Source organism: Ochotona princeps, chromosome 17, assembly GCF_030435755.1.
Source record: "Ochotona princeps isolate mOchPri1 chromosome 17, mOchPri1.hap1, whole genome shotgun sequence".
NCBI lineage: Eukaryota > Metazoa > Chordata > Mammalia > Lagomorpha > Ochotonidae > Ochotona > Ochotona princeps.
Genome location: NC_080848.1, coordinates 19,074,600 through 19,095,350, shown reverse-complemented (window position 1 = coordinate 19,095,350; position 20,751 = coordinate 19,074,600). Strand labels below are relative to the sequence as shown.

The 20,751-nt window shown below is 43.5% G+C and overlaps 1 protein-coding gene across 3 annotated transcripts in view; it reads right to left on the bottom strand.

Moving 5' to 3' along the window:
• Window positions 1–20,751, bottom strand: part of NPEPPS (aminopeptidase puromycin sensitive) — a 97,582-nt gene that overhangs the window by 67,801 nt on the left and 9,030 nt on the right. For all 3 annotated transcript variants that reach the window (XM_058676640.1, XM_058676641.1, XM_058676639.1), the window contains one exon: window positions 12,665–12,749. In XM_058676640.1, coding sequence (XP_058532623.1) covers window positions 12,665–12,749 — 85 coding nt within the window. The remainder of the gene's footprint in view (window positions 1–12,664; window positions 12,750–20,751) is intronic.

Sequence of the window (20,751 nt, the reverse complement as noted above, 5' to 3'; positions counted from 1 at the left end):
CTTTCTCTCTCTCTCAAAAACAATAAAATAAACCATTTTAAAAATGGTATAACACAGGAAGCCATCTTTTATAAAATCGAGAGGTTACCATATGATCTACTAACTAAGATGCCTGTGCTTCATATCAAAGGGCCTGTGAATGATATCCAACTGTGGCCCTAATTCCATTTCCCTACAAATTGAAACCTTGGAAGGCAGTGGTGATGGTTCAGGCAATTGGGTCACCATTATGAAAGGCGTCGACTAGGTTTGGGAGTCCCAGCTTTGGCCTGCCAGGTCCAGTTCATTAAGGGGCAACTACCAGCTACTCCACTTCTGATCCAATCCCCTGCTGATGTGCCTGGAAACACAGCAAAGCAGCAAAAAATGGCCCAAGTCCTTAGGTCCCTGCCCTATACATGGAAGACTCTGATGCAGCTCCTGTCACCGAGTGTCAGCCTGGTCCAGCCCTCATCAGTGAGCCAGCAGAGGTAGAAGACACCTCTCCGCCGTTTGCCTACCGCTGTTCCAATCATTCTGCCTTTCAAACAAATAAATAAAACTTTCGTTTAAATTTAAGTGTTTAGGACAGGACAAGTGTTTAGGACTATGCTAGAGAAGTCACTTGCTAGAGATTAGAGCCAATACAAGGGAGTCATTTGGTGAAGGCTTCCAGGGCATCTCAGAAATCTTAGATGTTCCCCCCATCATAAGCCTGAAAGCAGGGAAGGGCAAAACTACTTCAAGCAACCTTAAGATACTTTCTGCAGGATTACTCAAGACCACATAGATTCCTTTTCAATATTCAACTGGTGAAGCACTCCACGGAGGACCAGGTGTGGTCCATGCACACAGCAGGCCTCGGCATCTCCCCATGTCCCATGTGATATTACTTGCACTTTTTATTTATTTATTTATTTGAAAGGAAGATTTACAGAGTGATAGCAAGAGAGAGAAACAGAGGGTGGGGGAAGTGGTTCACACACAAAAGGCCACATTGTAGGAACTGTGCCGATCCACAGCCAGGAGCTTCTTTCTGCTTCTCCCAAGTAGATGAAAGGGCCCAAGAACTTTGACCAACATGGAACTAGATTGGAAGTGGAACAGCTAGAGCTAGAACAGGCCGGCCACACAGGCAGCAACTTTACATGCTACACTACAGTGTCAGTGCCATGAATTGCAAGTAGGGAGAAATATGCAGTTAGTGATTTCCACTGAGATTTCAAGGGAAAACTAGGAGGTCAGATGCACTGTGCCACAAAGCTGGAGCCACTGGTGGAAAGGTGAGATCATAGCTGCAGAGGAGACCCCAGGAAGGCAGATGTACCAGCAACATACCAACACCCAGAAAGAAAGCTGTAAGCAGTACACGACACTATCCCAGCAGGGTAGAATGTGGACTGTACACAGCACAGGGGTAATGCTGCCAAGTCCTTGGGAATCCATTTCCATCAATGTGTACTGGACACTGAATACAGAGCATTGAGGATTTAATATTTGCCCCACTGCACTTCAGCTCTGCTTTGTGCCAATTCATTCTCTTTAGTTCCCCCTTTTGGATTGGATTTACCCTGTGCCTGTTCCACCACCATATCTTAGAAATATGTAACTTGTTTTTGTTTTATTTTTTTAATAGCACTTCACAGTTAAGGAAATTTGCCTTGACTCAGAAATGAGACTTTAGAATTTGAAACACTTTCAGACTGAATTAAAGATTTTGAAACCCTTGGGGATAGAATAAATATATTTTGCATTGTGAGGTAGACATAAACCTTTGGTGACCATAAGCAAAAGGCCATGGATTAAATGTTGAATATCCCTTAAAGGCTTATGTGTTAGACAGAATCTTGGTCCATGGGCCTGGTGTGATGACTCGATGGCTATATCCTTACTGGGATCCCAGATGGACACTGGTCATGTCCCAGCTGCTCCACTTCCCATCCAGCTCCCTGCTTGTGGCCTGGGAAAGCAGCAGAGGATGGCCCAAAGCCTTGGGACCCTTCACCCACATGGGAGACCTGGAAGAAGCTCCTGAATCCAGATGGGCTCAGCTCTGCTGTTGTGGCCATTCAGAGTAAATCAGTAGATGGAAGATTTTTCTCTATGTCTCTCCTTCTCCCCACAAATCTGATCTGCCTTTCCAGTAAATTTAAATCAATATTTAAAAAAAAAAATCTTGGGACCAACACGATAGCCTAGTGGCTAAAGTCCCTGTCTTGCATGTCTCAGGATCCTACATGGACACCAATTTGTGTCCAGAGGCTCCACTCCCCGTCCAACTCCCTACTTATAGTCTGAGAAAGCACTTGAGGATGTCCAAAACCTTGTGAACTTGCACCCACATAGGAGATCCAGGAGAAATTCCTGGCTCCTCGCTTTGGATCAGTTCAGCTCCAGCCGCCGCAGCCACTTGGGAGGTCAACTAGAGCATGGAAGATCTATCTTCTCTCTGTGTATCTGCCTTTCCAATAAAAATTAAATTAAAAAAAAAAATCTGGGTCCACGGTGTGGTACTACTGGGAGAGAGTTAGAACTTCAGGAACGAGTCGTAGCAGGTTTTTGGGTCACTGAAAACATTCTCCAAATGCAGAACAAACCATTTGTTTCATCATTCACTCTGTAATTTCATTCCCTTTTTTTTTCTCTTTTTCTCTTACTTTTTCTCCCAATTGATTTGAAAGGGAGACAGAGAGAGAGATATTCTCCAAAATACCCTCAATAGTCAGGGCTAGGCCAGGCTGAAGCAAGGAGCCAGAAGCTCCATCTGGGTCACCCACATGGCTGGCAGGGGCCCAAGTATACCTGGATCTTCATGTGTTACTTTCTTGGGTATATTGACAAGATGCTGGATTGGAAGTGGAGTAGCCAGGAGTTAAACTGGCATCAGATATGAGATGCCTAACGTCACAAGTAGTGGCTTAATCTACTATTCCACAACACTGGCCTCAAGAACCAGGAACTTAATCTGATTCTCCCAGATGGGTTGCAGGAACTCAACTACTTGCATCATTACCTGTTCCCCAGCACACATTCGCAGTAAGTTAGACTGGAAGCAGCCAGGACACAAACCCAGGCATTCTAAGATATCATATGTAGTTGCCCAAAGCAGGACCTTAAGTATTGCACCAAACACCTGAACCTTGTTTGGTTTTTATTCAGCTAACAACCTACTTACCACATTGTTCATGTGGTTTTGGAAAGCACCATGGTAAGAAAGGAAGCCATCTGCTACTCAGCATGTGTTTTGCTACTCAATAAAGCTCAAAATATTGGGGCTGGGGTTGTGGCTCTGACTCAGATAGCAGCTATTCTATTTCTAATCCTGCTCCCTGCTAATACACCTGGGAGAGCAGTGGAATAATAGCCTAGGAGCCTGGGGTCCTGCCACATAGGGGACTTGGATGGAATTCTAGGATCCTGGCTTCAATTTGGCCCAACTTCAGCTACTGCCACCTTTTGTGGCGTGAACCCAGTAGATTAAAAATCTTCTCGGGCCCGGTGGCGTGGCCTAGCGGCTAAAGTCCTTGCCTTGAACGCCCCAGGATCCCATATGGGCGCCAGTTCTAATCCCAGCAGCTCCACTTTCCATTCAGTTCCCTGCTTGGGGAGTGGGAAAGCAGTCGAGGACAGCCCAGAAGAAGATCTTCTTCTCTGTATCTCCTCCTCTCTGTATATCTGACTTTCCAATAAAACAAATAAATAAAATCTTTAAAAATATATAAATGATTAGTGGTTAAAATCATTCATCAGTAGTACAGGTATTACAACAATGCAAGCACTTATCCCTTAGATCTGATCCTGACATTGATTTTTCTGGTCTTACAATAGCACTTTATATGTCTGGATCTCAAGTTCTTCATCTGTAGAACAACTATGGACTTGATTCCATGTAGTGGAGCAGCAGAGAATTCAAACATGTTCCTCCCTTACTCAACTCCCTCAAAACAAAAGACTGTGGGAGAGAGAGGGCACAGCAATCTCTTCTGAAAATCATCAGAGAGCCAGCTGAAGATGTCAGATGAAGAAGGGACAGAATCTGCCTTTGGGTCATTTGCTCATCTGGTGAAAAGATCGAAGACTAAGTCTGCAAGGCTCAATTCAACAGAAGTTGGAATTCAAGACCAGACAAACCTGGGAGATTTGAAACTCAAAAAGAATCACAGCTTCATAATAAACAAGAACAAGAAAAGAAATCTATACACAGGAACACAAACTCCAGAAAAAAAATGATTCTTGAATATCATTTTTTTAAAAAGACGGCCTTAGGAAAAAGCAAACAAAAATCTCTAATTGAAGTTAACACCATCCTATTTCACCGCATAATTTTCTTAATTTGAATTTCTTAATTAATTGACTTCTTAATAGGGCCCGGCGGCATGGCCTAGCGGCTAAAGTCCTCGCCTTGAAAGCCCCAGGATCCCATATGGACGCCGGTTTTAATCCCGGCAGCTCCACTTCCCATCCAGCTCCCTGCTTGTGGCCTGGGAAAGCAGTCGAGGACGGCCCAATGCCCAATGCATTGGGACACTGCACCCGCGTGGGAGACCCGGAAGAGGTTCCAGGTTCCCAGCTTCGGATCGGTGCGCACCGGCCCGTTGCGGCTCACTTGGGGAGTGAATCATCGGACGGAAGATCTTCCTCTCTGTCTCTCTTCCTCTGTGTATATCTGGCTGTAATAAAATGAGTAAATCTTTAAAAAAAAAAAAAAAAAAGGATTTAATTGACTTCTTAATCAACTAAATCCTAGAACATCAACAGAAAGTTAAAAAAAAAAAAAAGCAGCTAACACAATGAGCAATTGGATCACCTCACATAGCAGTAAACTATTCAGATACATGATTACAATATCCAAGAGGACAACCACACAAGCATAAAAAGTATGGCAAGGCATAGAAGAAAAGGCACAGAAGACAAAAGAAACAAAGAATGGGATAATAAGATTTTTTTTTTAAAGATTTATTCCATTTTTATTACAAAGTCAGATATACTGAGAGGAGGAGAGACAGAGAGAAAGTGGAGCTGCCGGGATTAGAACCAGCGGCCATATGGGATCAAGGCGAGGACCTTAGCCACTAGGCCACGCTGCCGAGCCCGATAATAAGATTTTTTAAAGTAACAAATATTAAGCCAACTATGCGTGATTATACATATAATCACTTTAAGTATCAACGGTATAGACTGTCAGAATGAATCAAAAAACAAAACTGCTGCAGCCTACAAAAAAAGTTGAATCTGAAGGGGTTCAAATTTTGGTGCAGCAAGTTGAGCTGCCATTTGCAAATCCAGTATCTAAAACTGAAGTGCCAGATCCAGTCCCAGATGCTTCGCTTCTGGGCAGTGGAAGACAGCAAGTGCTTGGGCCCCTGCCAGGCATCTATCCGGGCAACTAGGATGAAGCTTCTGACTCTTGGCTTTGGCCTGGCTCAGCTCTCGTTATAGCAGCCAAGTGGAGTGTGAAATGGCAAATGGAAGAGCTCTTTCTTTATGTGTGCCTCAAGTGAAATAAAACAGTAAAAGACTGGAGAAAGATACACTGTTCTAACATTAAGCAGGGATGGCTATTTTATAGATTTTGGGGCAAGTTACCAGGGATAATGAGGGTTGTTATGTAATGATAAAGGAGTCAAAAGTCCAAGAAAACATAAAATCATTAATGTGTATTCATCTACCAGAACATCAAAACAGAAAAGCCAAAACTGACAGAACTGCAAGCAGAAACAGATGATTGCCCAATTACAACTGTAGAATTTAACACCTCTCTATCAGAAAAGGAAATACATCAGACAGAAAACTCAGTAATGACACAGCTGAACTCAATGGTGCCATTAGTTAGCCAGATATAATTCACATCTGCAGTCTACTTAATCTAACGCCAGGAAATGAACTCAAAGCTGCCATTAGTTAGCCAGATATAATTCACATCTGCAGTCTACTTCATCTAACGTCAGGAAAACATATGTTATTCTCTTGCTCTCACTGGGGCATTCGCCAAGGCAGACCACATTTCCACTCAAAAAATATATCTTAACAAATTTAAAACAACAGAAACTATACAGTCAGTCCTCAGATGACAATGAAATTAAGACTCAACAGCAAAAATAAAGCTGGAAAAATCCCAAAATACATGGAGATTAAACACCACACTTCTAAATAACACATGGGTAAAAGGAGAATCTCAAAATAAATTTCAAATATGTAGTAAAGGGCTGGTACTGTGGTACAGCAGATAAAGTTGTTGCCGGCAATCTCAGTATCCCAAATGGATACTAGTTCATGTCCTAAAATGCTTAACTTCCTTCCAAACCATCTCCTGCTAAAGGCCTGGGGAAAGCAGTAGGAGATGGCTGAAGTGCCAGGACCAGAAGGCCATGTTGAGGCTGGGCAGCACCACCCACCACATGTGAGATTCATGGCTGGGAACAGGTCTGGTAAGAGACCTTGAGGAATTCCCTTGCTAGGCCTCAGCTCTGGTGAGCATGAGAGCCAAGTCTGAGGGCAGGCCAGATGAGGACAGAGCACCTACTGGCATACCCCATTGGCATACATGTAAGCCAGGTCTGGGGGTTGGATGGGTTGGGCCTGTCTGCAGGCCAGACCAGGTTAGGCCATAACATGCATCAATTCACATAAGAGGTCATTGTTGGGTGGGCTAGGCTATTGCACTTACCAGCAAGAACTGGGACTGGAAGCAGGCTGGGGTGAGCCTATGCCAGCAAATGATAAGACTGGGGGTAGACCATACCAGATTGGGCTGCCAGCACCCACTGGTACACACAAAACCCGGGACTAGGAGTGGGCCTGACAGGGAAATTTCAGGGACTCCAGGTCTAAGCCATTACTTCCACTGGTAAGTGTGGGAACTAGATCTCAGCGTTGGCCAGTCTGGGCAGGGCTGTAGCACTTGTCAGCTAGCATGTGGACTAGGACTGGGGCAAGCCAAGTTGGGGTAGGTTGTTGTATCTGCTGGCATGCATCAGAGCCACAAAGGGTGAAGAAAACAAATAAATAAATAAATAAAACAGAACTGAAACATTATTCCTACCCACCCTCTATACTGTAACCCTCCCAACCATAACTGAAGGCCCACATGGGCAAGGATCCCTCTCAACATGTAAACAATATTAAAAATAAAATTAAAAACTTTAAAAAAAGAAGTCAGGTACTTTTTATCCAGAATTTATTTATAAAAACTGCATTGTACTTCAACACATTTGTATTAGAAAGGAATTTATTTCATTGTTTCAATCTTCCTATTTTGAAAATTACCCATATTTTCAAGAAGATAATATAAGCACTGCATAGAGGAGAAAATTAGTGATATCGGTTTCCCGCACTTTACTGTATAACATAATATATACTAACAACAATTAGATAAAGGCTTATGGTCAAGTGTGAAGAACCATTCCTTTCTGCCAATAGTTCTATTCCAAAATTACTATTTGCCAGTATTCCCTAGTCTATTTTGTTCAATAAATACAAGCATACATCCACACTTTCACATTCAAATGTACGATCATATTTCAAAAATAAATGTGTCGGGCTCAACATGACAGCCTAATGGCTAAATCCTCACCTTGCATCTATCAGGATCCCATATGGGTGCCAGTTCAAGTCTCAGCTCTTCTACTTCCCATCCAGCTCCTTGGTGGTGACCCAAAGTCTTGGAACCCTGCACCCGCTTGGGAGACCAGGATGAAGTTCTAGGGCTCTTTGCCATGGTCCAGTGACTACAGCCATTTTGGGGGAATGAACCAGTGGACAGATGAGCGTTTGCTCCCTCATTCACACACTCTTTCTCCTTACTTCTCCCCTTCCCACCTTCCCCTGTTAACTTTGCTTTTTAAATAAATAAAAATACCCTAAACACATACATACACTGTACTTTCTCATAAGGGGAAAAAAAAAATCACAAAATGCTTCTATGTCCAGGACAAAATTAAGCCGAATACACATTTTTACGTGTGGAAGACCAAACCTATCTGTATTATTGATCCAAGCCCTAAAATAACCAGTTGATACAACTTATCAATCACACTCTAAAATTAAATGGGCTTATACACGAGTCCAGGTTTTCTTGGCTGTTACATGAGAGAAAGATTCTGAGAAACGTGGGGGGATGGTGGGGGAAGAATCCCAGATTCTATGTAATTACAACACAATGTAATTAATGAATAAATTTAATTTTAAAAAAAGATTCTGACAAACGTTTCTTAGCTGCCTCTTAAGTAAAACATTTATATATCCAGAAAGAAGGTTTTCTCTCAATTCCTCTAAAATCCTCTTGACTTCCTGTAAGATTTTTCCACTGACACTCTACACTTATTGAGAACATGAACTCAGTGTCCCTGTGCTACAGATAAAGATCTGCATCTTAGCACTCATCACTCACTTACACATTCTAAAACCCATTTCAAATCTGAATTCTTTAAGGCATGTTTCATAAAGGAAGATAAAACCCAAACAAGTAGATACCATGCCAGTTGAAGAGCATGCATTCATTTTATCACATCCACCTATCTACAAACCAGACACCACCTTCAAACCCTAACTGGACGGAAGCATTAAGCAGAGTGCTTAGGATGCCAGCTGGAATGGACAGAATGCTAGCTGAACTGCCTGCATCTCACAACAGTGCCTGGGTTCAACTACAGGCTCTGCTTCAGCTTCCTGCTTACACACACCCTGCGAAGCAAAGGAAAGTGACTCAAGTAGATGGGTCTCTGTTATTATGTGAGAGAATCAGACTGAGTTCTAGCTCCTGGCATTAGCCTGCTCCATTCCCATTTGTTGCAGCAGTTTGGGGGAATGAACATATGGAAATTTCTCACTGTGTGTGTGTGTATATGTGTGTGTGTGTGTGTATGCGTGCGTATGCACACGTGTGCAAAGCAAAGTAATTTTTTAAATAAAGGGTTTAGGGGTCCAGCGTAGCAGCCTAGTGCCTAAAGTCCATGCCTTGAATGCACCAGGATCCCATATGAGTACCGGTTTGGATCCTAGCAGCCCCACTTCCCATTCAGCTCCCTGAGAGACCAGAAGAAGCTCCTGGCCCCTGGCTTCAGATTGGCTCAGCTCCAACTGTTGCAGCCACTTGGGGAGTGAATTAACACAGAGAAGATCTTCTTTTCTGTCTCTCCTCTTCTCTGTAAATCTGCCTTTCCAATACAAATACATAAATCTTAAACAAAACAAACAAACAAAAAAATACCAGCCCAAGTCCTTGGAGCCCTGTACCCATAAAGGGAAATCAGGATGAAGCTCCAACCTGGTCCAGCTTTGGCCTTTGTGGTCATTTGGAGACTGCTTTTCAAATGGAATAAAATAAAATTTTACCTGGCCCCTTCGGCTCCAAGCACCTGGCAGGCCAAGGAGTCAGAGCCTCCAGACTCAAGCCCTGAGCCACTGTTCCTACTGGTGAACATGACAGCTGGGACTGGGAGCACACCAGGCTGGGCAGAGCACTGAACAATAGCTGTTGGCCTACATGTGAACTGGGTTAGGGGGAGAGCTAGGCTGGGCTAACCGACTATATACACTGGTAGAGGCATGAGCCAGAATAAGAGCACGCAGGTTGGACTTTGCTACAGCAGCTGGCAAGTGCTAGGATTAGCGGCAAGTCCTGTCAAGCTAGACTGCAGAACCACCTGGAAAGTCAAGATCTGGGGCAGAGAATAGGTCCAGTGTGGAGGCTGTGGGTACCTCTGCAATGAGCTGCAATTTACACTGGTGAGTATGAGAACCAGGACTGGGAGCAAGCTTGACTGGACAGATGGTGGCACCTGCTAGCATGAGTGTGGGTTGGAGGATGAAGTCAGTTGAGTTAAGCTTCAATGCTCTCTGACGTGTATGAGATTTGAACGGCAGACCAGACCAGTCCACTGTACATGCTGGCAGGCACAGGAACCAGAGCTGGGGACCAGTCTACTGGGGGTTACTGTTAGTTATTTAAAACAGTTAAAGCTCTAATTTTACGTTATTACGTGCAGCTAACTCCCACAGCCTGGTTCTTTACCGTAAGCCAAAAACACCAGACGCAGCGAGGTATCTTAGGAAGTGTATTCCAGCAGGGCAAGAACGGGGGTGGGTAGGGGGTGGAGGTGGTGAGGAGGCAAGGAGGAAGAGGAGGAATATGGGAGAGGGGCCAGAAGGAGAAGAGAGAAAGAGCCACACCTGGGCCTTTATGTCATTCAACATGTGGGGGGGATTGGGAGGTATTGAAGGCAGGCCCCAGGTGATGCCTGAGACTGTCACAGGTGATTGCCTAAGAAAGATGGTTAAGTGGGCAGAGTTGGGGAAGGGGCTGGGAGATTGGGGGTGGAATTCTAAGGTATAACGCCAGGTTACATCTGTTTGGTGGACGGCTGGACTGGTGTGAATTTTGTGAGCTGTGAGGAAGATGAAATGGCGCTGGGGCCAGCGTGGGATATTTGAATAACTCCTTACAGTTACTGCAGGTCACTACTGGGCTGTAGCTCTCCCTGATGATGTACATCAGGGCCAAGCATGTGATGGGCAGAGCTGGACTGGGCCATAGCACCCACCGGTTTGCAGAGGAAGGAGGAAAGAACAAATTGATCAACTACCCCAGCAAAGCTTGACAGCAAATTTCTGAGAGAATGGAGACTGGGAGGTGGATGATGTCAGACAATTGACCTTGGAAAAATTTCCTCATCCTTGGAGCAGCGACAACAACAGCATCTCAGAACTACTGAAATCATATGAGCCGAATCCTCATAAAATGCTCCACAATAGGGACCCTGGGATGACATCAGGTGGCTATTCCCATCCCCAGGTACCGTGGCAGTAGGGAGGTAAGCAGGGCTGGGCATGATTTCTCCTCGTGTATCTCCCCTTTCTCCAGATAAAGGAAGAAGAAAAAGAAAATGTGTAAACAATGGTCTCACCCACTTTTCCCTGATCCTGCACCCTTCCCACCCTGATCAACTATGTAAAAATAATCAAAAATAAAATTGTAAAAATAAATAAATCTTTAAAAGAGATTTCCCTCTGATTCACCACCATGTTATTTTTTTTAACATATTCTATAATTCATTCCATCATCCACCTTTTCACCTTTCTAATCAATTTGACAAAGTCAGTACTTTTTTTCCTTTTTATAGAGCACATTTTTCAAAGACAGCCTCTCTCCTTGAGGAAGGACAGAGGGGCAGAATTAACATACGAATTCACCATCTCAGTTGTAACAAAAGCAAGAAGTGACCCAACTAATCTCATCTCTGGGTCACTGTCAAAGAGATGGTCAGCTTATCACTAGAATGGGAGAACTTTAACCAGTCCCACCCTTCTGAGGTTTGATTCTAAACCAGAAGCCACTGTGAATGACCCTGTGTTTGTAGTAACTCCCCTGGGATGGTACATAAAAGACACCATCTCTACCATTTTTTTTCATTCCTCCTATTGCAGGAGGTCTAGGGTATTTTTCTTTTTTAACTATGGACACTTGGAGCTCCCTCCTGCCACCAGGGCAGGAGCCCTTTTTCCCTTTTTTTCCTAAATAAATCCTGCTTTTCAAACTGGGGGAAAAAAAGATTTATTTTTATTGGAAATGTAGATTTACAGAGAGAAGGAAAAGAGAAAGATCTTCCATTTGCTGGTTCACTCTCCAAACAATGGCTATGAGTGAGCTGATTTGAAGCCAGCAGCCAGGATCTTCTCTGGATCTCCACACACATATGCAGGACCACAAGGATTTTGGGCCATCCTCCACTGCTTCCCTAGGCTACAAGCAGGGAGTTGGATGGGAAATGGTGCAGCCAGGACACAAACGTGCCATATGGGATCCTGACTTCTACAAAGGGAAGATTAGCCAACTGACCCATCAAACTAGGCCCAAACTAGGTACTTTCCTACCATTTATGAATAAACTATCTCAATTTTTCACGAAGAAAAAAAATTAAAAACACACATGGGGCAGACACGGTGGCCTAGTGGCTAAAATGCCTCGCCTTGCATGCGCCAGGATTCCATATGAGCGCCACTTCTAATCCTGACAGCCCTGCTTCTTATCCAACTCCCTGCTTGTGGCCTGCAAAAGTGGTGGAGGACCAGTGCAGCACCGGCCGTTGTGGCCACTTGGGGAGTGAGTCAATGGACAGAAGATCTTTCTCTCTGTTCTCTCCTCCTTGCTATATATCTGACTTTCCAATAAAAAAATAAAGCAAATCTTTAAAAAAAAAAAAAAAAAAAAAGATGTTACACATTAAACCTAGCACAGTAGCCTAGCAGCTAAATTCTAGACTTATATGGGCACCAGCTTGTGTCCCAGCTGCTCCACTTCCCATTCAGCTCCCTGCTTGTGGCCTAGGAAAGCAGTCAACGACGGCCCAAAGCCTGGGAACCCTCCATGGGAGACTTGCAAGAAGCTGCTGGCTCCTGGCTTTGGACTGGCTTAGCTCAGGCTGTTGTAGCCACTTGGGAAATGAACCAGTGAACAGAAAACTTTCCTTCTGTATCTCCTTTTTTCTATATATCTGCCGTTCCAATAAAAAAAAATAAAATCTTTAAAAAAAGATATAACTTATCATTTATTTCACAGAACATTTAGAATTTACCATTGAAATATTTCTTTAAACATCTACTTTCTTTCTATTTCTTCATTAATACTGAAGTCTTAACGTGAGACATACACATAAAGAGGCAAATTAAAATGGAAAGCGATTCTCACCTTCATCTCCTTCTGGTGCATATGAAGCTGTAATAATGTCAATATCGGCACAATTCATCACAATTTGATTGGTCGCCTGCCTCACCTAAGGGAAAAAGAAAACAGCAGTCAGAAATACCCTAGAATAGTAACACGCAAATTTTTCACATTGGACTAATGTCACAGGACTGAATTGACTAAAATCTAGCCCAAATATTTATGCATCAGTGGTAAAACTAAACAAGTAATTTTAATATGCCAAAGTAATTCACATTTTGCAAATTATTCAAAATAATGTTTAGTTGTTAAATAGCATTTAAACACCTGACAATGAGACAAATAAGTTGCTTTTTATGCCTAAACCTTAACTTCAAACAATTTAAAACAATTTTTTATTTATTTGAAAGGCAAAGTCACAGAGAAAGAGAGAAATCTGCTACCTACTGTTCACCACCCAAAAATAACTGCAACAGCCAACTCAGGAGCCAGGAACTCTGTCCTGGTCTCCCTCATGGGTAGCAGAGGTCCAAGTAGGGACCTGAATTGGAAGTGAAGCAGCTGGGACTTCAAACAGTTTTTTTCTAGGGTGCCAGCATCACAGTTGGCAACATAAGACCACTGTACTATAGAGCTGAGCCAATTAAAAATTTTTATTTTAAAAAATGTTATTTATTTTGGGCCCGGTGCAGTGGCCTAGCAGCTAAAGCCCACACCTTTAATGGGATCCCAAATGGGCACCAGTTCTAATCCCGGCAGCTCCACTTCCCATCCAGCTCCCTGCTAGTGGTCTGGGAAAGCAGTCCAGGACAGCCAAACACAGTGGGACCTTGCACCTGCATGGGAGACCTGGAAAAGGTTCCTGGCTTCTGGCTCCTGGCTTTGGACTGGCGCAGTACTGGCCTTTGCAGTCACTCGGGGAGTGAATCATCAGATGGAAGATCTTCCTCTCTCTCTCTCCTCTTCTCTGTATATCTGACTTTGCAATAAAAATAAATAAATCTTTAAAAAAGTTTTTTTATTTATCTTAAAGGCAGAATTACAGAGCGAGACAGACGGAAAGGAGAGACAGAGAGATCCTCCAACACCTGGTTCACTCCCAATTGCCACCATACCCTGGAATGAGTGAGGGTGAAGCCAGGAAGGAGCCAAAAGTTTCATCTAGGTCTCCCACATGGGTGTAGGGGCCCAATGACTTGTACCATTTATGCTGCTTTCCCAGGTCAGTAGTAGGAAATTGGATAGGAAGCAGAACAGCCAGGACATGAACTAGTACCTATATGCTGGCAACAAAGGAGGCCTAGCCCACTATGCCACAGCACTGGTTCCCAAAGAAACACTTCACAATGATATCATAGCACAACAGGTTAAACCAAACCTTGTAAAACTGACACCCCATATAGAAGCACAGGTCTGATCCTGGCTGTTCCACCTCCAATCAAGCTCCCGGCTAATATGTAAAGTATCAGATACTGGTCCAAGTGCTTAAGTCTCTGCCACCCATGTGGGAGAACCTAGCTTGTGTCTGACTCAGCACCTATGTCTGTGGCCATTTAGGGAGTGAACCAGCAGATTAAGAACCCACTGCAAAGATTAAATCAACTCTTAAGACTTTATAATGCTTGTTTCAGACCTAAAATTAAAAAATAGTCCTGCTTACCTGCAGTCAACTACACACCATAAAATATCAAATAGAAATTCCAGAAACTCATAAATTTTAAACTGTATACCACATGATGAAATATTGCTCCAATCTCTCTGGGAATCATCTCTGTCCAACTGAGCAATCCACTCAGACAGTTGCCCACTTAGTAGCTATCTTTGGTATTGAAATGTCAGTTTGTCAGGGTATTCAACAGCTCAAGTGGTCAAGCAATGGTTATTTTACATAATCACAGCCCCAAAGAGCAGGAGTAGAGATGTAAAGGAGACAAGGAAACAGTAAGGCATAAAACATGAAAGGACAAATTAACTCTAGTACTATACTGTATATATACAAGATCTGGGCATTATTTGCAGTTTCAGGCATCCACTGAGGATCTTAAAACAAGTACCCTAGGGGTAACTGTGAATTATTTGTATAAACATAACAAACTCCTTTCCATTTTCTCTTTCTCACTCCCCAGGAGCCTCATCTAGGTCTCCCAAGCAGAAACAGGGTCCCAAGTCGTTGGACCGTCCTCCACTGCTGTCTCAGGCCATAAGCAGGGAGCTGGATTGAATCTGTAGCAGCAGGGACCTGAATCTAGAGTCCATGTGGGATGCTGGTGCCAAAAACAGAAACAGCCTATGTCACTGACCAGGCCCCATATCTTTTATTAGAATTTCCCTAAGTATTGTGTGAGCGAGATTAAGTGTCCCCACCACCAGCCCAGAGTTGATTGTTTAAAATCCTTGCCCAGGAGCAAGAATTTGGCAGAGCAATAAAGGTGCCTGTATTCCCACCATAAGAGTTATGTCTTGGTTGGAGTCCCAGTTCTGCGCCTGCTACCAGCTGTCTGCGTACACCCTAGAGACAGCTCTACCAGGTAATGGCTAAAGTTGAGAAACAGCTCAACCAGGTAATGGCTAAAGTTGATGAGACCAGGATTGAATTCCTGGCTTATGGCTTCAGCTTGGCCACGCCTTGGAGGATTCAGACATTTGTGATCTGAACCAATGGATGAGAAATGTATTTATCTGTCTTCCTTCCCTATTTTTTTTTTCTTTTAATGAACCAAAGCAATGAGCAAAGCAAGTTTTATTGAAGTCAGAAACCTCCTACAGCAACCAGGAAGGAGGGAGGACTCAGGGAGAGGAAAAACCCCTCTTTGCTATCCTCTGGCTCACTCCCCAAAATGACCACTATGACTGGGGCTGAAACCATCTGAAGTCAGGAGCCTCTTCTGCATCTATCACGTGGCTGCAGGGTCCCAAGGCTTTGGGCCATCCTCGACTGCTTTCCCAGGCTATAAGCAGGGAGCTGGATGGGAAGTGGAGCAGCCAGGACATGAACCAGTGCGCATATGAGATTCTGGTGCATGCAAGGTGAGAGTTTAGCCACTAGGCTATTGTACCAAGCCATTTTATATCGTTTACTTCCCCAGAACATATTAAAACACTAAAACTCAGATGCCCATTGGTCATTTATAGCACTATATCTGAACATAAAAGGAAAAAACTCTATGCCTATTCATAAATTCACTTTAAAAATTCTTTTTTTTTTTTAAGATTTATTTTATTTTTATTACAAAGTCAGATATACTGAGAGGAGGAGAGACAGAGAGGAAGTGGAGCTGCCGGAATTAGAACCAGCAGCCATATGGGATCAAGGCGAGGACCTTAGCCACTAGGCCACGCTGCCGAGCCCCTAAAAATTCTTTTAGAAGCACACACTTACTGGATTTGCTCCAAAAAGTAATAAAAAATAAATAAATGAATAAAAATCTTTTAGAGTTTGAAGTTTATCCCAACAGAATAATAACAGAGGTATAGTTACTGGTCTTGTTCTTTAATCTAAGCAACCACGTTTTATTCATCAACATCCGCAATGAATTTCAAAGGTAGCCAAGCAGTTCATCCACCAATGTCAAGATACTGTACATTATACATGCCAAATCGCATTTAGCATGCTAGTCTTATAATCATCCTAAGAAAGTGTTTATATACTCTTAGAAAGGCACACTGCAAAACATCCAATTACAAGTACATTCCAATTCCTCCTATGCTTAGGGAAAAGCCACCTGTTTATAATAATTAAGCTGTTGAATATTTTTTTCCCAGAATATCTCAGTTTCTCAGAGAACAAAAGGAATCAATCAAAAGGACAAAAACAATTGTGCTAAAAATAAAATTCAGGGCCCCACAGAGGCTAAATCCTCGCCTTGCATGTGCCGGAATCAAATACGGGAACCAATTCGTGTTCCGGCTGCTCCACTTCCCATCCAGCTCACCGCCTGTGGCCTGGGAAAAGCAGTAGAGGATGGCCCAAAGCCATGAGACCTGAACCCATATGGAGACTCAGAAGTTCCTGGCTTCTGGCTCAGCTCGGCTGATGCAGTCACTTGGGGAGTGAATCAGGAGACAGAAGGTATTTCTCTCCATCTCTTCTTCTCTCTGTAAATCTGCTTTTCCAATAAAAAATAAGTAACCTTTTTAAATAAACCTTAACAAAATAAATTTCAGGGACTGGAATTGTACTATAGCAGGATAAGGCCGTTTATAAATAAATAAATCACTAACAAATTTTTAAGGGGCTAGTAAGTTACAGTGTTGTAAAAGCAGCATCCCACCCAAGTGCAGATAGAGCACCTGCTAAAGCACCTGGGAAAGCAACAGAAGATGGTACAACTTCCTGGGTCCCTGCAACTCCCATGGGAGATCCAGATGGAGTCCCAGGCTGCTAGCTTTTTGCCTGGCCCATGCCCAGCCACTGCAGCCATTTGGGGACTGAACCTATAAGTAGAAGATATCTCTCTTCCTTCTATCCCTTCCCTCTATCTCTGTTTTTCTGCGTTTCAAATAAAAATCCTACTTTAGAAAGACTTTTTCAATGGAAATAAATAAAAAGCTTACAAAATATGAAAGAGTTTATAAAAGTGCTTATGTTAGCATTCAGAACATGATAAACAGTAATCACTTAATAGATGTCATTAAACTGAATACACACAAAACTAAATGCACTTGGGCCTGGTGAGGTGGCCTAGCAGCTAAAGTCCTCACCTTGAACGTGCTGAGATCCCATATGGGTGCCGGTTCTAATCCTGGCAGCCCTATTTCCCATCCAGTTCCCTGCTTGGGGCCTGGGAAAGCAGTCGAAGACGGCCCAAAGCCTTGGGACCCTGCACCTGTGTGGGAGACCTGGAGGAGGTTCCTGGCTCCTGGCTTTCAGATCGGCACTGCACCGGCCTTTGCAGTCACTTGGGGAGTGAATCAACGGAGGGAAGATCTTCCTCTCTCTCCTCCTCTCTGTATATCTGACTTTGCAATAAAAATAAATAAATCTTAAAAAAAAAAAAAAAACAACTAAATGCACTCTTATATGGAGGTGAACAGGTGGTACAACAATGAAGATGCTGCTTCTAATGCTTGAATCCCATACTGAAGCCCCCAAGTTCGAGTCCAGGCTCCGCTTCAGATACAGTTTCCTGCTAATAGAAACCCTAGGAGACAGCAGATAACGGCTGGAATATTTAAGTCCCTGACACCTACGTGGGAGATTCACAAGTTCTAGACCCTTTTTCTAGGCTTAGTTCAATCTGGGCTGTTGCTGTTGCAAACACTTAGGGAATAAATTATCAGATGGAAGATAATTTCTCTTGCTTTCTTTTTTTTCTTTTTTAGATTTTTATTTATTTTTACTGCAAAGGCAGATACACAGAGAGGAGGAGAGACAGAGAGGAAGATCTTCTGTCAAATGGTTCACTCCCCAAGGGATCGCAACTGCCAGAGTTGAGCTAATCCAAAGCCCAGAGCCTCTTCCTGGGTCTCCCACACAGGTGCAGGGTCCCAAGGCTTTGAGCAGTCCTCAACTGCTTTCCCAGGCCACAAGCAGAGATTGGATGGGAAGCAGGGCCGCTGTGATTAAAACCAGTGCTAATACGGGATCCTGGCACTTGCAAGGCGAGTACTTTAACCACTACACTATTGTGCCGGGCCCTCTTTTGCTTTCTTTATCTCTGCCTTTTAAACATTTTTAATTTTCAAAATTAATTATTTTATTGGAAGGCCAATTTACAGAAAGAGCGAGAGACAGAGAAAAAGATGTTCCATCTGCTGGTTTACTTCCCAAATGGCTGAAATGGCCCAAACTGAGCTTCTTCGGGGTCTCTTATGTGGGTACAGGGTCCCAAGGCTTGCAGGGCAAGAATTTAGCTACTGAGTCATTGCACCAGGCCCTAAATAAATTTTTAAACAACAGAAAACAACACGCTACTTGAAAATTATATTCTCATATCATATCTAACACCATTTACCTAACAGTTTATAAAGTACCTGATGAGAATGACATTAAATTTTCAGCTTATGTGCTATACCATATAACGCTTTGGATATCAGCAGGCTAAGCCTCCACCTGGAACACTGGCATCCCATATGGGTGCCCGTTCCAGTCCTGGCTACTCTACTTCCCATCCAGCTCCCTGATAACGTGTCTGGGAAAGCAGCAGAAAGAAAACAGCCCAAGCACTTGGATCCCTGCATCCCCATGGCAGAATCAGAGGAAGCCCAGCTTTACGCATTATAGCTGTATGAACAGGAACTTAACAGATGGAAGATTTTTTTCTCTCCTCCTTTCTCTCCACAGCACTGTCTTTGAATAAAAAGATTTATGTATGTATTTATTTATTTTAATTTATTCATTCTATCTTTTAAGATGTATTTATTTTGGGCCCAGCGGTAGCCTAGCTGCTAAAGTCCTCGCCTTGCATGCATCAGGATCCCATATGGGAGTCGATTCTAATCCTGGCAGCCCTGCTTCCCATCCAACTCTCTGCTTGTGGCCTAAGAAAAGCAGTAGGGGATGGCCCAAAACCTTGGAAACCTGCACCCATGTGGGAGACCGTAAAGAGGCTCTGGGCTCCTGGCTTCAATCGGTGCAACTCTTGCCATTGTGGTCGCCTGGGGAGTGAATCATTGGATGGAAGATTTTCCTCTCGGTCTCTCCTCCTCTCTGTATATTAAACTTTCCAATAAAGAAAAATAAATCTATATTTATTTATTTTTTTCTTGGCTAGTCAGATTTACAGAGTGAAGGAGAAACAGATCTATCGCCTAGTGATTCACTCCCCAAATGGCCACAACGGCCAGAGCTGAGCTGATCTGAAACTAGGAACCAGAAGCTTCTTCTGAGTCTTCTACATGGGTGCAGGGTCCCAAAGCTTTGGGCCATCCCCTACTGCTTTTCCTAGGCCACAAGCAGGGAGCTAGAAGAAAAGTGGAGCAGCTGGAACAGGAACCGGTGCCCTTTTGGGATCCCAGTGCATGCAAGGTGCAGATCCAGCCACTGGGCCACCACGCCGGGCCCAATAAATCTTTTTTTTTTTTTTAATAGATCCTCACATTCACTTGAATTTTGTTTTCAAGTTTAAAACAGGATTGAAATGTTAGAGTTGGCATACAGACTGTATCAGCAACAGACCCATTTTCAGTTTTTCTATGTGATATTATTCCAGGCCAGCGTGGTAGCACATCCTGGCCTTGCTTCCCACCCAGGGCTGTCTTCTCAGACTCCGTAGCACATTGTATGCACTTTCAGTGAAGCTGACACCGAGAAATTCTTGCCTTAGGAGGCCACTTGACCCTTGGTATGAATTCCACAATGGAAGGTTCCCATGAGCCAGGGAGGCTGCAATCTGAGACAATGTTTTCCTGAATGAGTCCTCATTACATCACTCAGGACTACATTTTACATTTACTATATAAGACTCAAAAGGCTTGCTTTTTTTCTGACTACCAAAGCCCAAAGATTTTAGCAGAATCAAATCTCCAATGTGTCTAATTTCAAATCATAATCAATCTGAAGCTTGAATCACTTGACCCAATAAGTGATTTAACCGATAAAAATTTCATAATAATCACTGCTTTGGTGGAATGGTGCTATCATATCTAAAGATAACATGAAACAAGTAATTTAACAAAATCAAATTGAGACAAATTTTTAACAAAAGACACATTGAGAAGAGCAAGCCACAGAAGGTCAACTGTACTACTTGTGCAAAAATGCTACACATGTTCTTTTTGTTTTAATAGCTTGTGGCTAATTACATATGTAATAAAAGCTTAAAGCCACAGAGGAATAATAAATACCTGCGTTAAGACCACAGCTACGGGCCCGGCGGTGTGGCCTAGCGGCTAAAGTCCTCGCCTTGAACGCCCTGGGATCCCATATGGGCGCCGGTTCTAATCCCGGAGGCTCCACTTCCCATCCAGCTCCCTGCTTGGGGCCTGGGAAAGCAGTTGAGGACGGCCCAATGCATTGGGACCCTGCACCCACGTGGGAGACCCGGAAGAGGTTCCTGGTTCCCAGCATCGGATTGGCGCGCACCGGCCCATTGCGGCTCACTTGGGGAGTGAATCATCAGACAGAAGATCTTCCTCTCTGTCTCTCCTCCTCTCTGTATATCTGACTTTGT